Source organism: Hyperolius riggenbachi, chromosome 3 (genome assembly GCF_040937935.1).
Source record: "Hyperolius riggenbachi isolate aHypRig1 chromosome 3, aHypRig1.pri, whole genome shotgun sequence".
NCBI lineage: Eukaryota > Metazoa > Chordata > Amphibia > Anura > Hyperoliidae > Hyperolius > Hyperolius riggenbachi.
The window spans coordinates 6,191,287-6,208,429 of NC_090648.1; the positions used below are offsets into that span (position 1 = coordinate 6,191,287).

The following is a 17,143-nucleotide window of genomic DNA, read 5'->3' on the forward strand; positions in this document are numbered from 1 at the left end:
AGGAAGAATCCCCTCATTCCCCTGCAGAGTACCTGCACATCACTCTTACATGTACCCACACTTACATTGCCTAGGACCTGATCCATGTTCAGATTGTACATGAAGAATGTGTAATAGAGGAAGAATCCCCTCATTCCCCTGCAGAGTACCTGCACATCACTCTTACATGTACCCACAGTTACATTGCCTAGGGCCTGATCCATGTTCAGATTGTACATGAAGAATGTGTAATAGAGGAAGAATCCCCTCATTCCCCTGCAGAGTACTTGCACATCACTCTTACATGTACCCACAGTTACATTGCCTAGGGCCTGATCCATGTTCAGATTGTGCATGAAGAATGTGTAATAAAGGAATAATCTCCTTATTCCCCTGCAGAGTACCTGCACATCACTCTTACATGTACCCACAGTTACATTGCCTAGGGCCTGATCCATGTTCAGATTGTGCATGAAGAATGTGTAATAGAGGAAGAATCTCCTTATTCCCCTGCAGAGTACCTGCACATCACTCTTACATGTACCCACAGTCACTGAGGCCTTGCAACCTCTAAGTACCCTGTCTTCCTACACTGACCCTGAGGCAGCATCCAGTTACTTATTTAATGGAGTCTCCTCTGCCATGAATTCAGCCGTTCCACTCACCACCACCCGCCCCCGCCAAACTAACCGGCAGCCCTGGCTCACTGATCAAATCAAACAGATGAAAAGGCGCTCCAGGGTGGCAGAAAGGAGCTGGAGAAAAAGCACTGCTGTAGAGGACTTCAATCACTATAAACAAACTATGCAGGAGCTCAGGGATGCCCTCACCTCTGCTAAGCAGTCTTATTTCTCCTCGCTCATTTCCTCACAGTCTCACAACCCAAAACAATTATTCAACACCTTTAACTCCCTACTTCGTCCCCCACCTCCTCCCCCTACCACATGTCTGTCAGCCGACAACTTTGCATCATACTTTACAAGCAAGATTGATGCAATACGTAATAGCTTTAACGCGCAACCATTTTTACCAGCACAGCCGTCACCTATAAATTCCTTCTGTCCGCCTGCACTCTCACCCACCACTAACTGCCTCCCCCCGATCCACAAGACCAGTCTCCCACTCTAACATCTTTCACCACACTAACTGATCAGTGTCTTTCCTCACTAATCTCCAAAGCGCATCTCACTACCTGTGCCCTGGACCCCATTCCCTCTCATCTAATCCCCCAGCTTTCCTCCTCCTTTAATCCCGCTCTAACAACTCTATTCAACCTGTCTATCTCCACTGGCACTTTTCCTTCCTTATTCAAACAAGCTATCATCACACCACTAATCAAAAAACCCTCTCTTGATCCAACTTCTCTATCCAACTACCGTCCTGTCTCGCTCCTCCCCTTTGCTTCTAAACTGCTGGAACGTCACATCCACTCAGAATTGTCTGCCTTTCTCTCTACCAACTCCTTACTTGACCCCTTTCAATCTGGATTCCGCACACACCATTCCACTGAAACTGCCCTCACGAAAGTTGCTAATGACCTACTGGTAGCTAAATCCAAAGGCCAGTTCTCCATTCTAATACTCCTGGACCTTTCCTCTGCCTTTGACACGGTTGATCATGCTCTGCTTCTGCAGACACTGTCATCTTTAGGGATCAAGGGACAAGCACATTCCTGGATCTCCTCTTATCTCTCTGGACGCTCTTACACTGTCTCCTTCTCTAACACCAAGTCATCTCCACACCCACTGTCTGTTGGTGTACCTCAAGGCTCTGTTCTTGGGCCACTTCTTTTCTCAATCTACACCCGTGGCCTGGGACAACTAATTAACTCTTTTGGCTTCCAGTATCACCTCTATGCGGATGACACCCAAATCTATCTCTCAGCTCCTGACCTGTCCTCACTACTATCCAGAGTCCCCGACTGTCTACGTGCCGTTTCTGCATTCATGTCCTCCCGCTTCCTCAAACTCAACATGACTAAAACGGAAATTGTGATTTTTCCACCATTGCTATCTACACCCCCACCAATTGCAACCATAACGGTAGACAACACCCCAATAACCTCAACCACTAAGGCCCGCTGCTTGGGGGTTATACTTGACTCAGAGCTCTCCTTTAAACCTCACATTGCCTCATTAACCACCACCTGCTATTTCCAGCTCAAAAATATATTCCGTATCCGTCCCTTCCTCACACAAGAGGCCACCAAAATGCTTGTTCATGCCTTAATCATCTCCCGCCTAGACTACTGCAACACCCTGCTCTGTGGCCTACCAAAAAACAGGCTAGCTCCTCTCCAATCCCTTCTAAATGCAGCGGCCCGCATCATTCACCTTTCCACACGCTCTTCTGATGCAGCCCCACTGTGCCATTCTCTCCACTGGTTACCCATTACCCAGAGGATCCAGCTCAAACTCCTGACTCTAACATACAAAGCCCTCCACGAGTTGTCTCCTCCATACATCTCCTCACTAATCTCAAGATATTGTCCCTCCCGCAACCTTCACTCCTCCCAAGAAATTCTCCTGGCCTCTAAGCTGATCACCTCCTCTCATGCTCGCATCCAGGACCAGAGTTGGGCCGAACGGTTCGCCGGCGAACGTGGTTCGCGCGAACTTAGGTGGTTCGCGTGCGGGTACCGCACGCGAACGTTTTGCGGAAGAAGTTCGGTTCGCCCCATAATGCACCTGAGGGTCAACTTTGACCCTCTACATCACAGTCAGCAGGCCCAGTGTAGCCAATGAGGCTACACTAGCCCCTGGAGCCCCACCCCCCTTATATAAGGCAGGCAGCGGCGGCCATTACGGCCACTCGTGTGCCTGCATTAGTGAGAGTAGGGCGAGCTGCTGCAGTCTCTCATATAGGGAAAGATTAGTTAGGCTTAACTTCTTCCTGGCTGCATACCTGTTCTGTTCAGTGAGCCCTCAGCCCACTGCATACCTGTACTGTGATCCTGCCACTGCATACCTGTTCAGTGATCCTGCCACAGCATACCTGTTCTGTTCAGTGAGCCCTCAGCCCACTGCATACCTGTACTGTGATCCTGCCACTGCATACCTGTTCAGTGATCCTGCCACTGCATACCTGTTCTGTTCAGTGAGCCCTCAGCCCACTGCATACCTGTACTGTGATCCTGCCACTGCATACCTGTTCAGTGATCCTGCCACTGTATACCTGTTCTGTTCAGTGAGCCCTCAGCCCACTGCATACCTGTTCAGTGATCCTGCCACTGCATACCTGTTCTGTTCAGTGAGCCCTCAGCCCACTGCATACCTGTACTGTGATCCTGCCACTGCATACCTGTTCAGTGATCCTGCCACTGCATACCTGTTCTGTTCAGTGAGCCCTCAGCCCACTGCATACCTGTTCAGTGATCCTGCCACTGCATACCTGTTCAGTGATCCTGCCACTGCATACCTGTTCTGTGAACCCGCCACTGTATACCTGTTCTGTTCAGTGGACCCGCCACTGTATACCTGTTCTGTGAACCCGCCACTGTATACCTGTTCTGTTGTTCAGTGAACCCGCCACTGCATACCTGTTGTGTTCAGTGAACCTGCCACTGCATACCTGTTCTGTGAACCCGCCACTGTATACCTGTTCTGTTCAGTGGACCCGCCACTGTATACCTGTTCTGTGAACCCGCCACTGTATACCTGTTCTGTTCAGTGGACCCGCCACTGTATACCTGTTCAGTGATCCTGCCACTGCATACCTGTTCTGTGAACGCGCCACTGTATACCTGTTCTGTTCAGTGGACCCGCCACTGTATACCTGTTCTGTTCTGTGGACCCGCCACTGTATACCTGTTCAGTGATCCTGCCACTGCATACCTGTTCTGTGAACCCGCCACTGTATACCTGTTCTGTTCAGTGGACCCGCCACTGTATACCTGTTCAGTGAACCCGCCACTGCATACCTGTTCTGTTCAGTGGACCCGCCACTGTATACCTGTTCAGTGAACCCGCCACTGCATACCTGTTGTGTTCAGTGAACCTGCCACTGCATACCTGTTCTGTGAACCCGCCACTGTATACCTGTTCTGTTCAGTGGACCCGCCACTGTATACCTGTTCTGTGAACCCGCCACTGTATACCTGTTCTGTTCAGTGGACCCGCCACTGTATACCTGTTCTGTGAACCCGCCACTGTATACCTGTTCTGTTCAGTGGACCCGCCACTGTATACCTGTTTAGTGAACACGTCACTGCATACCTGTTGTGTTCAGTGAACCTGCCACTGCATACCTGTTCTGTGAACCCGCCACTGTATACCTGTTCTGTTCAGTGGACCCGCCACTGTATACCTGTTCAGTGATCCTGCCACTGCATACCTGTTCTGTGAACCCGCCACTGTATACCTGTTCTGTTCAGTGGACCCGCCACTGTATACCTGTTCTGTTCAGTGGACCCGCCACTGTATACCTGTTCAGTGAACCCGCCACTGCATACCTGTTGTGTTCAGTGAACCCGCCACTGTATACCTGTACTGTTCAGTGAACCCACCGCATCAGTGCGCATACCTGTGCAGTTAAGTGAACCCACCTACCTACGTGAGTGCACGCAGTGTGATATACCACTCCGTGCATACCCGATATGGACAAAACAGGTAGAGGAAGAGGAAGAGGTAGTGGCAGAGGCAGAGGAAGGCCACCCGGCAGGTCTGCGCGAGGTCGTGTAAATGTAATTTCGTGTGGACCTGGCCCACAGGACAGTGCTCGGAAGAAGGCACGTCCCATCACCTCCCAAGATTGTCAGGACGTGGTTGAGTATTTAGCGACACAGAACACCTCATCTTGCTCAGCCACCAGCGCTACTACTAGCACCACTTCCGCTGCATTTGACACTTCGCAAGAATTATTTAGTGGTGGTGAAATCACTGATGCACAGCCATTGTTACAGCCAGATGAATTTTCACCAGCTCATATGTCTGCGTTACGCGACAACACTATGGATGTAACATGTAAGGAGGATGAAGGACCTACTGATGGTGCATGTTTGGATTTTTCTGAGTCAAGCGAAGCTGGGCAGGATGATTACGATGATGACGATGATAGGGATCCTCTGTATGTTCCCAATAGAGGAGATGAAGAGGAGGACAGTTCAGAGGGGGAGTCAGAGAGTAGTAGGAGGATAGAAGTTGCTGAAAGAAGCTGGGGCAGCTCTTCGTCAGAAACAGCTGGTGGCAGAGTCCGGCACCATGTATCGCCACCTATGTACAGCCAGCCAACTTGCCCTTTATCATCAGCTGCTGAGGTCCCCATAGTGCCCACATCCCAGGGTGGCTCAGCGGTGTGGAAATTTTTTAATGTGTGTGCCTCAGATCGGACCAAAGCCATCTGTTCGCTCTGCCAACAAAAATTGAGCCGTGGAAAGGCCAACACTCACGTAGGGACAAGTGCCTTACGAAGGCACCTGGAGAAAAGGCACAAACAGCAATGGGATGGCCACCTGAGCAAAAGCAGCAGCAGCACACAAAAGAAAAGTCACCCTCCTTCTCCTCTTCCTCCTTCAGGTGCATCATCTGCTTCTGCCGCTTTCTCCCTTGCACCTTCACAGGCACCCTCCTCCACTCCGCCTCTGCCCTTGAGCGGTTCCTGCTCCTCTGCCCACAGCAGCAGTCAGGTGTCCGTGAAGGAAATGTTTGAGCAGAAGAAGCCACTTTTGGCCAGTCACCCCCTTGCCCGGCGTCTGACAGCTGGCGTGGCGGAACTGTTAGCTCGCCAGCTGTTACCATACCGGCTGGTGGACTCTGAGGCCTTCCGTAAATTTGTGGCCATCGGAACACCGCAGTGGAAGATGCCAGGCCGCACTTATTTTTCGAGAAAGGCCATACCCCAACTGCACCGTGAAGTTGAGAGGCAAGTGGTGTCATCTCTTGCGAAGAGCGTTGGGTCAAGGGTACACCTGACCACGGATGCCTGGTCTGCCAAGCACGGGCAGGGCCGCCACATTACCTACACAGCCCATTGGGTGAACCTGGTGGTGAACGATGGCAAGCAGAAAGCGGCGGACCAAATTGTGACACCTCCACGGCTTGCAGGCAGGCCTCCTGCCACCTCCTCTCCTCCTGCTACATGCTCTTCGCTGTCCTCCTCCTCCTCCTCCTTGGCTGAGTGGCAGTTCTCCTCTCCAGCTACACAGCCCCAGCTCCGCAGGGCCTATGATGCATGCCAGGTACGACGGTGTCACGCCATCTTAGACATGGCTTGTCTCAAAGCGGAGAGTCACACTGGAGCAGCTCTCCTGGCTGCTCTTAAGAAACAGGTGGATGAGTGGCTGACCCCGCACCACCTGGAGATAGGCAACGTGGTGTGCGACAACGGCAGCAATCTGCTTGCCGCTTTGCATATGGGGAAGCTGACACACATACCCTGCATGGCACATGTCATGAATCTAGTGGTTCAAAGATTTGTGGCAAAGTACCCTGGCTTAGCGGATGTCCTGAAGCAGGCCAGGAAGTTCTGTGGGCATTTGAGGCGCTCTTACACAGCCATGGCACGCTTTGCGGAAATTCAGCGTAAAAACAACATGCCGGTGAGACGCCTCATTTGCGATAGCCCCACTCGCTGGAACTCGACCCTGCTCATGTTCTCCCGCCTGCTAGAACAGAAGAAAGCCGTCACCCAGTACCTCTACAACTGGAGTAGAACGAAACAGTCTGGGAAGATGGGGATGTTCTGGCCCGACAACTGGACACTGATGAAAAATGCATGCAGGCTCATGCGGCCGTTTGAGGAGGTGACCAACCTGGTGAGCCGCAGTGAGGGCACCATCAGCAACTTAATTCCCTACGCGTACTTCTTGGAGCGTGCTGTGCGTAGAGTGGCGGATGAAGCTGCGAATGAGCGTGACCAGGAACCGTTACGGCAGGAACAGGCATGGGACCAATTTTCATCAGACCCAGCTGTTTCCTCAACACCTGCGGCAGCACAGAGGGGGGAGGAGGAGGAAGAAGAGAGGTCGTGTGCAGAAGACGAGTCAGACTCAGAGGATGATGAGCAAGGTGTTTCTTTGGGGGAGGAGGAGGAGGAGGAGGGGACAGCGGCAGGAGAACAACCGCAGCAGGCGTCGCAGGGGGCTTGTGCTGCTCAACCTTCCCGTGGTATTGTTCGCTGCTGGGGGGAGGAGGTTGACTTACGTGACGTCACTGAGGAAGAGCAAGAGGAGATGGAGGGTACTGGATCCGACTTTGTGCAGATGTCGTCTTTTATGCTGTCCTGCCTGTTGAGGGACCCCCGTATAAAAAACCTCAAGGGGAATGAGCTGTACTGGGTGGCCACACTACTAGACCCTCGGTACAGGCACAAAGTGGCGGACCTGTTACCAACTCACCGGAAGGTGGAAAGGATGCAGCACATGCAGAACCAGCTGTCAACTATGCTTTACAATGCCTTTAAGGGTGATGTGACAGCACAACGCCAGCAAGGTACCACTGCCACTAATCCTCCTCCCGTGTCCACGCAGTCAAAGACAGGACGCTCCAGCGATCTCATGGTGATGTCGGACATGCGGACGTTCTTTAGTCCAACGCCTCGCCGTAGCCCTTCCGGATCCACCCTCCACCAACGCCTCGACCGGCAGGTAGCCGACTACCTGGCCTTAAGTGTGGATGTAGACACTGCTGTGAACAGCGATGAGGAACCCTTGAACTACTGGGTGCGCAGGCTTGACCTGTGGCCAGAGCTGTCCCAATTTGCCATCCAACTTCTCTCCTGCCCTGCCGCAAGCGTCCTCTCAGAAAGGACCTTCAGCGCAGCTGGAGGCATTGTCACAGAGAAGAGAAGTCGCCTAAGTCACAAAAGTGTTAAGTACCTCACCTTTATCAAAATGAATGAGGCATGGATCCCGGAGGGCTGCTGCCCGCCCCAAGACTAAGTCAGTCCCCGCACACACAGCATCTCTGCCTGCACGCCGTGTGACTGGCTGCCTGGCCTGCCCCAAAAAGACTAAGTCGCTCCCAGTCCCTCCACACAGCATGTCTGCCTGCAGGCCGCTTCACTACCTTCTCCGCCACCACCAACAGGGTCCGGGACTCCAGGCGGATTGCTGAATTTTTTAGGCCGCTGCTAGCAGCGGCCGCTGTAATAATTTTTATGGTGCATGTACATGACTGCCTAATTTTTCTGGCTGCACTGCGGGCAGTTGCAACAACAAAAGAAAAGGCATGTACATGCGCCCATTCCCCTTCGTGATCATTACCTTGCCGTGGTGAAGGGGCTTGCGTATCACAATGAAGCAATGACCGGCGCCTAGATGAGTGTCTCGGGGGGCACACCCACGATAATAAGGTTGTTGCTTCATTGTGGTCAGACCAAATTTGATCAGCTGGACAGTCACTGTTCTGTCATTCAGCTACATCAGCCAGGCCGACCATATGGGCTGTAAAGCCACCAAAACCTGCACTCTCGCCATGGTGCGCACCAGTCCAGCACGGCCGTCACTACACAAACAGCTGTTTGCGGTGCGTTACACGGTGAGTTTGGTGTGTCAGTGTGAAGCAGTACCTTAATTACACTACCTGATTGATGTATACACATGCAAGATGTTTTAAAGCACTTTAGGCCTGTCATTTAGCATTCAATGTGATTTCTGCCCTTAAAACGCTGCTTTGCGTCAAATCCAGATTTTTCCCGGGGACTTTTGGCGTGTATCCCACTCCGCCATGCCCCCCTCCAGGTGTTAGACCCCTTGAAACATCTTTTCCATCACTTTTGTGGCCAGCATAATTATTTTTTTTTTCAAAGTTCGCATCCCCATTGAAGTCTATTGCGGTTCGCGAACTTTAACGCGAACCGAACGTTCCGCGAAAGTTCGCGAACCCGGTTCGCGAACCGAAAATCGGAGGTTCGGCCCAACTCTATCCAGGACTTTACACGAGCATCAGCCCTTATCTGGAACTCTCTTCCACAGCCTGTACGTCATGCTCCAAGCCTGGACATCTTCAAACGCACTCTTAAAACACACCTTTTCAGACAAGCTTATAACATTCTATAGCCCTTTATTTACTTATTTGTCACAATGTAATCAGAGGCAAAGAATCACTACCTCATCCATCCTCCACCCCCTTACCTAGTGTGTCCCCCACTACCCATTAGATTGTAAGCTCGCAAGGGCAGGGTCATCCACCTAATGTTTACTGTTTTTGTAACAATATTTGTGCTGCTTGGAACTCTGCTGTATATTTCTTAGTTGTATCTATGTTCCCCTTGTCGTCTTATTGTGCTTTGTAAAGTGCTGCGGAATATGTTGGCGCTATATAAATAAAAAATAATAATAATAATAATAATTGCCTACGGCCTGATAGATGTTCAGATTGTGCATGAAGAATGTGTAATAGAGGAAGAATCCCCTCATTCCCCTGCAGAGTACCTGCACATCACTCTTACATGTACCCATACTTAGGCTCCCTGCACACTGCAAATCCGTTTTCCGATTCCGATTCCGTTTCCGTTTCCGATTCCGTTTCCGATTTTCCCTGAATACATTCAACAGAAAAACGGATCAAAAAACGCAGCATGCAGTAAAGATTAAAAATCTGAATCGGAATCGGATGTAAAAACAGATTAAAAAGCGGAATCGGAATCTGAAATGCATGCAGTGTGCAAGAGGCCTTACATTGCCTAGGGCCTGATCCATGTTCAGATTGTGCATGAAGAATGTGTAATAGAGGAAGAATCCCCTCATTCCCCTGCAGAGTACCTGCACATCATTCTTACATGTACCCACACTTACATTGCCTAGGGCCTGATAGATGTTCTTTGTTCCGGTTTGTACATTTTACAAGTACTCTTACCAAGGACTAGTTTTAGTCTATGACTAAAGGGAATAAATATGGCAGCCTCCATATCCTTCTCACTTCAGTTGTCTTTTAAAATTCCTAAGCGTTGGCAGTTATGAGAGACGAATTTCATGTTACATACTTTCAAGCAACAAGATAGTAATATGCAAATTAAAGGAGTCGGAGTCGAGGAGTCGGAGTCGGAGTTGGTGGATTTTTGTACAGACTCCACAGCCCTGGTTGCGGAGTTGGAGTCATTTTGGTTTCCTGGAGTTGGAGTCGGTGGTTTCATAAACTGAGGAGTCGGAGTCGGATGATTTTTGTACCTTGCTGCCTAGGCACCTTCTCCCCCCCCCCCCTCCTCTCTTAGCTCCCGCCCACTGTGAGCCTGCAGTGGAATTGCAGCTGCTGTAACACAAGACAGACAGACACAGGAAGTAGAGAGAACAGGCAGTTACCTGGCTTAGGTACTCCAAGGCACTTGGGGCGCTCCCGCTGCTGACCGGCATGTAGGGCGCTCCCCCTGGTGGAGGAGGGTCGGCGTGGGGGTGCAGCGGCGGGTGCAGGGGGTGCTGAGGGGGGATGCTGCAGCCCGGTCCGGGGTACTCATGGAATCCAGGGGATGAGGGGAGGGGGGCCGGGGGTGCAGAGGGGGCAGTGGGATAGGGTGGGGAGGGGTACGGGGGATTGGGGTATCCGGGAGCGGGTGACCCATAACCTGGAGAGGAAGGAGAGAGAACCGTTAATGAGGAGAGGACACACAACTGACACAATATAACAATCATATAGCAATGATATAACAGTAATATAACAACAATATAACAATACTATAACAATATAACAATCATATAACAGTAATATAACAATATAACAATACTATAACAATGATATAACAGTAATCCTACTAATATAATAAATGGGAAAGTTCGGATGTTTAGATGTTCGGATGTTTGTTACTCGATCACGCAAAAATGGCTGAACGGATTTGAATGAAATTTGGCACACACATAGTACATTACCTGGAATAAAGTATAGGATACGTTTTATCCCCATAACCAAAAAAGGGGCGGAGACAAATACAAATTTCACTGGAAAATGTAAACTGCAGCCATTCTTACACTGTTAATGGCAGGGTTCTCAAACTTTGCACAGTTGGTCATTGGGTGACTGGGATTAATATTCAGAAAGGTGGGAGGAGTCTATAAAAGCCAATCATAATTCACCTATTGATTTTTAAGGGGAATATTTAATTGCTGCCATTCTTGCACTGTTAATGGCACAAGCCTCAAACCTGGTACAGTTGATCATTGGGTGACTAGGGTTCAATTTCCGAAAGGGGGTGGAGCCACAAACAGCCAATTAGATTTGTTTAACACTGCAAAGATCACAAACTTGGTAATTGATTAATTGTGTGTGAGGGTTAGAAAAGTGGGCACAGCCAACACCAGCCAAATACATAAGCGGGCAACGCTGGGTCATAAGTGGGCGGAGACAAATACAAATTTTACTGGGAAAATGTAAACAGCAGCCATTCTTACACTGTTAATGGTAGGGTTCTCAAACTTTCCACAGTTGGTTACTGGGTGACTGGGATTAATATTTAGAAAAGTGGGTGGAGTCTATAAAAGCCAATCAAAATTAACCTATTGATTTTCAAGGGGAATATTTACATTGCTGCCATTCTTGCACTGTTAATGGCACAAGCCTCAAACCTGGTACAGTTGATCATTGAGTGACTAGGGTTCAATTTCAGAAAGGGGTGGGGCCACAAACGGCCAATCAGATTTGTTTAATCTCAATGCAAATTAATAATGCCAAACACCGCAAAGCTCACAAACTTGGTAATTGAGTAATTGATTAATTGTGCGTTAGGGTTAGAAAAGTGGGCACAGCCAACACCAGCCAAATACATAAGCGGGTCATAAGTGGGCGGAGACAAATACAAATTTTACTGGGAAAATGTAAACAGCAGCCATTCTTACACTGCTAATGGTAGGGTTCTCAAACTTTGCACAGTTGGTCACTGGGTGACTGGGATAATATATTCAGAAAAGTGGGTGGAACCTACAAAAGCCAATTAAAAATTACCTATTGATTTTTCAGGGGAATATTTAATTGCTGCCATTCTTGCACTGTTAATGGCACAAGCCTCAAACCTGGTACAGTTGATCATTGGGTGACTGGGGTTTAAATTTATAAAAGGGGGTGGGGCCACAAACAGCCAATATGATTTGTTTCATTGTAATGCAGGTTATTGATGCCAAAGACCGCAAAGCTCACAAACTTGGTCATTGAGTAATTGAGTAATTGTGTGTTAGGGTTAGGAAAAGTGGGCGCAGCCAGCACCTGCAAAATACATAATCGGGCAATGCCGAGTCATCAGTAGGCGGAGACAAATACAAATTTCACTGAGAAAATGTAAACTGCAGCAATTCTTACACTGTTAATGGTAGGGTTCTCAAACTTTGCACAATTGGTCACTGGATGACTGGGATTAATATTCAGAAAAGTGGGTGGAGCTTATAAAAGCCAATCAAAATTCACCTATTGATTTTCCAGGGGGATATGTAATTACTGCCATTCTTGCACTGTTAATGGCACAAGCCTTAAACCTGGTACAGTTGATCATTGGGTGACTGGGGTTCAAATTCAGAAAAAGGGGTGGAGCCACAAACAGCCAATCAGATTTATTTAATCTCAATGCAAATTATTGCTGCCAAAGACCGCAAAGCTCACAAACTTGGTCATTGAGTAATTGTGTGTTAGGGTTAGAAAAAGTAGGCGGAGCCAAAACCAGCCAAATACATACCCGAACAATGACAGGAAATCAGTGGGTGGAGAAAAATACAAATTTCTTTACGAAAATGTAAACTGCATCCATTCTTACACTGTTAATGGCAGGGTTCTCAAACTTTGCACAGTTGGTCACTGGGTGAATGGGATTAATATTCAGAAAAGTGGGTGCAGCCTACAAAAGCCAATCAAAATCCACCTATTGATTTTTAAGGGGACTAGTTAATTGATGCCATTCTTGCACTGTTAATCACTTGTACCTGGTACAGTTGGCCATTGGGTGATTGGGGTTCAAATTCAGAAAAGGGGTGGAGCTACATCCAATCAGATTAATTTTATTTCAATGCAAATTATTGATGCCAAAGACCGCAAAGCTCACAAACTTGGTCATTAAGTAATTGAGTAATTGTGTGTTAGGGTTAGGAAAAGTGTGTGCAGCCAACACCGGCCAAATACATACCCGGGCAACGCCGGGCGTCCAGCTAGTATAACAATATAACAATACTATAACAATGATATAACAACAATATAACAATGATATAACAATAATATAACAATAATATAACAATGATATAACAATAATATAATGATATAACAATAATATAACAATATAACAATGATATAACAATAATATAATGATATAACAATAATATAACAATATAACAGTAATATAACAATGATATAACAACAATATAACAATGATATAATAATGATATAACAATACTATAACAATAATATAACAGTACCGCTGCGAGGTGACCTCTTACCTGGAGCCGCCATGTTTATCGCCTCGCTCTGCCGCACATCCGCTGCCCTGCAACACACCAGACAGAAGGAGGTGAGAGGATATCGGGTATATAGGAGGGGCATATATAGGCTATCCCTACAGCACAAACCCTCAGTAATAGAACTATATCACATCAGTGACATCATCATTATTATTATATATCAACAGCGTGTCTCTGTACAGAATACACTGAGCTGCTCCGCAGAGCTCACAATCTAATGTCCAAAAGTATCCATTTCTAGAGAGCCAATTTCCTTCCGGTATATTTCCTGGGATGTTGGAGGAAAGTCCTTATAGGGGAACATGTAACCAGGAAGCAGAGAGTACCCAGACTGCTGATTGGTCATCGCTGAGTCCCTCACATCTAACAGTCAGGTGTGGGAGGAGGAGTTACAGCTCTTGGCTGATGACTCTTCTCCTCGGAGGAAGGGACAGGAAGTTGTATGAGCTGCCCCGCCCCTGAGGAGTGTGACTGGACTCTCAACATTGCTGAAGTACAAAATCCACACTTCCTGCAGATTTATGGAAATACACAACTTTCTGCGCATCACCTGAACAGAAGGTGGCTTCCAATATATGAGGAATATTGTGGGAGAGTTTGTTTACATCCCCAATCATCCTCTCCTCTGAAGAACAGACTGCTGGGGTCCGTAGAGGGGCTTGCACCATTATCTGATAGAACCCACGCATCGCTGACATGATAAGCACAAGCTATGTGTCTAATTCCCCCTCATCTGTGAATAAGTACAAGTTGTAATTTGATCTCTCAGATGTGTCAGCCGGCTGCCTTGGCAGAGCCGCTAATTTGTAAGCACAGGATGTTAACAATATGTCTGCTGCCATGAAAGCAGGAAGTAGACACACTGCAGATTTATTGCAGGATTTGTATCGGCTGTAACAAAGACATGTTTTCCTGTAAAGGTTATTATGCTGCTGCTTGTCTTTGATAGCAGAGAGGCGGTTCTGAGTTCAGGTCCGCTGTAGCAGCCTCTCTCCAGTTCCCCTTTCCTCTCTCGCTGTAACAGGAACAGCAGCTAGAAATGAAAGTTCTGGAAAGTTTGGAGACAGTTCAGTCACGGGTCTGGGTGAGCGGAACGAGCGCAGGAAGTCCCCGGTGACATCACAGCGCCCAGCTGGCCGGGGTGACCTCTGCTCCCGCTGGCTGCCTGCAGCACTGTGTCATGGGAGACCAAGCATGGGGAGGGGGGGGGGGGGGGCTGTGTTGGTAACAGAGAGGCACAGATAGCATGCCTAGACATAACCCCACCACCACCATCACATGACCTGAAGCAGCCCAGCTGTAAGGGGGTAATGGCAGGTTCTGTGTCATGGTGTGATTGAGGGGGGGGGGGGGGTGGTAACAGAGAGGCACAGATTACATGCCTAGACATAACCCCACCATAACCATCACATGACCTGAAGCAGCCCAGCTGTAAGGGGGTAATGGCAGGTTCTGTGTCATGGTGTGATGGGTGGGGGGGGGGGGTGCTGGTAACAGGGAGGCACACATAGCATGCCTAGACATAACCCCACCACCACCATCACATGACCTGAAGCAGCCCAGCTGAAGGGAGTAATGGTGGGCCCTGTGGTGTGATTGGGGGGGGGGGGGGGGGCTGTGCTGGTTACAGGGAGGCACAGATTACATGCCTAAACACAATCCCACCATAACCATCACATGACCTGAAGCAGCCCAGCTGAAGGGGGTAATGGCAGGTTCTGTGGCAGTACTTTACTACTCACTACAATCACACACTTACTGATAATGTAATAAGCAGCAATCCTTATCAAGGTGCTGTGATCCCTAAACATATACTGTCCAGTCTGTATACGGAGAACTACGCTCTCATGGGGCTGTGCCATCTCAAACCTCGTCATCTGCCACCGCTATGCCCTGATATGACCCAGGCCATCTCAAACCTCGCATCTACCAGTCATCTGCCACCGCTATGTCCTGATATGACCCAGGCCATCTAAAACCTCGCATCTACCAGTCATCTGCCACCACTATGCGCTGATATGACCCAGGCAATCTCAAACCTTGCATCTACCAGTCATCTGTCACCACTATGCCCTGATATGACCCAGGCCATCTCAAACCTCGCATCTACCAGTCATCTGCCACGCTATGTCCTGATATGATCCAGGCCATCTCCAACCTCGCATCTACCAGTCATCTGCCACCGCTATGCCCTGATATGACCCAGGCCACCTCAAACCTCGCATCCACCAGTCATCTGTCACCGCTATGCCCTAATATAACCCTGCCATTTCACACCATGCATATACCAGTCATTTGCCACCACTATGTCCTAATATGACCCTGCCATCTCAAACCTCGCATCTACCAGTCATCTGCCACCGCTATGTCCTGATATGACCCAGGCCATCTCAAACCTCGCATCCACCAGTCATCTGTCACCGCTATGCCCTGATATGACCCAGGCCATCTCAAACCACACATATACCAGTCATTTGCCACCACTATGTCCTAATATGACCCTGCCATCTCAAACCACGCATCTGCTAGTCATCTGCCACCGATATGCTCTGACATGACCCAGGCCATCTCAAACCACGCATATACCAGGCATCTGTCACCGCTATGCCCTAATATAACCCTGCCATTTCACACTATGCATATACCAGTCATCTGCCACCGCTATGCCCTAATATAACCCTGCCATTTCACACTATGCATATACCAGTCATCTGCCACTGCTATGCCCTAATATAACCCTGCCATTTCACAGCATGCATATACCAGTCATCTGCCACCACTATGCCCTGATATGATCCTGCTATTACACACTACACATCTATCAGTCATCTGCCACCACTATGCCCCGATATGACCCTGCCATCTCATACCACATGTCCACCAGTGATCTTCCACTGCTATATCTTAATATGACCCTGCCATCTCAAATCCTGCATCTATCAGTCATCCTCCACCGCTATGCCCTAATATGATCCTGCCATATCACACCAAGCATCTACCAGTCATCTACCACCGCAATGTCCTGATATGACCCTGCCATTTCGCAGCACGTATCTATCAGTCATCTGCCACCGCTATGCCCTGATATGACCCAGGCCATCTCAAACCACACATATACCAGTAATCTGCCACCACTATGTCCTGATATGACCCTGCCATCTCATACCACACATCCACCAGTCATCTGCCACCACTATGTCCTGATATGACCCTGTCATCTCATACCACACATCAACCGGTCATCATCCACCGCTATGCCCTAATGTGACCCTGCCATATGACACCACGCATCTACCAGTCATCCTCCACCGCTATGCCCTAATATGACCCTGCCATATCACACCATGCATCTACCAGTCATCTACCACCGCTATGCCCCGATATGACCCTGCTATCCCATACCACACATCCACCAGTCATCTTCCACCGCTATGTCCTGATATGACCCTGCCATTTTGCAGCACGCATCGATCAGTCATCTGCCACCGCTATGCCCTGATATGACCCTGCCATCTCAAACCACGCATCTTCTAGTCATCTGCCACCACTATGTTCTGATATGACCCTGACATTTCACACTATGCATATACCAGCCATCTACTACCACTATGTTCTGATATGACCCAGGCCATCTCAAACCACGCATATACCAGTCATCTGCCATCGCTATGCCCTAATATAACCCTGCCATTTCACAGCATGCATATACCAGTCATCTGCCACCACTATGCCCTGATATGATCCTGCTAATACACACTACACATCTATCAGTCATCTGCCACCACTATGCCCCGATATGACCCT

General features: G+C 48.8%; 1 protein-coding gene across 1 annotated transcript in view; it reads right to left on the bottom strand.

Annotated features, from left to right (window-relative positions):
* LOC137560829 (phospholipid scramblase 1-like) overlaps nt 1-17,143 on the bottom strand; it is an 84,855-nt gene that overhangs the window by 51,179 nt on the left and 16,533 nt on the right. The window contains exons 2-3 of the mRNA XM_068271965.1: nt 13,319-13,365; nt 10,217-10,476 (exon numbers count right to left, since the gene is read on the bottom strand). Of these exons, the coding sequence (XP_068128066.1) occupies nt 10,217-10,476; nt 13,319-13,331 (273 nt within the window). The 5' untranslated portion in view covers nt 13,332-13,365. The remainder of the gene's footprint in view (nt 1-10,216; nt 10,477-13,318; nt 13,366-17,143) is intronic.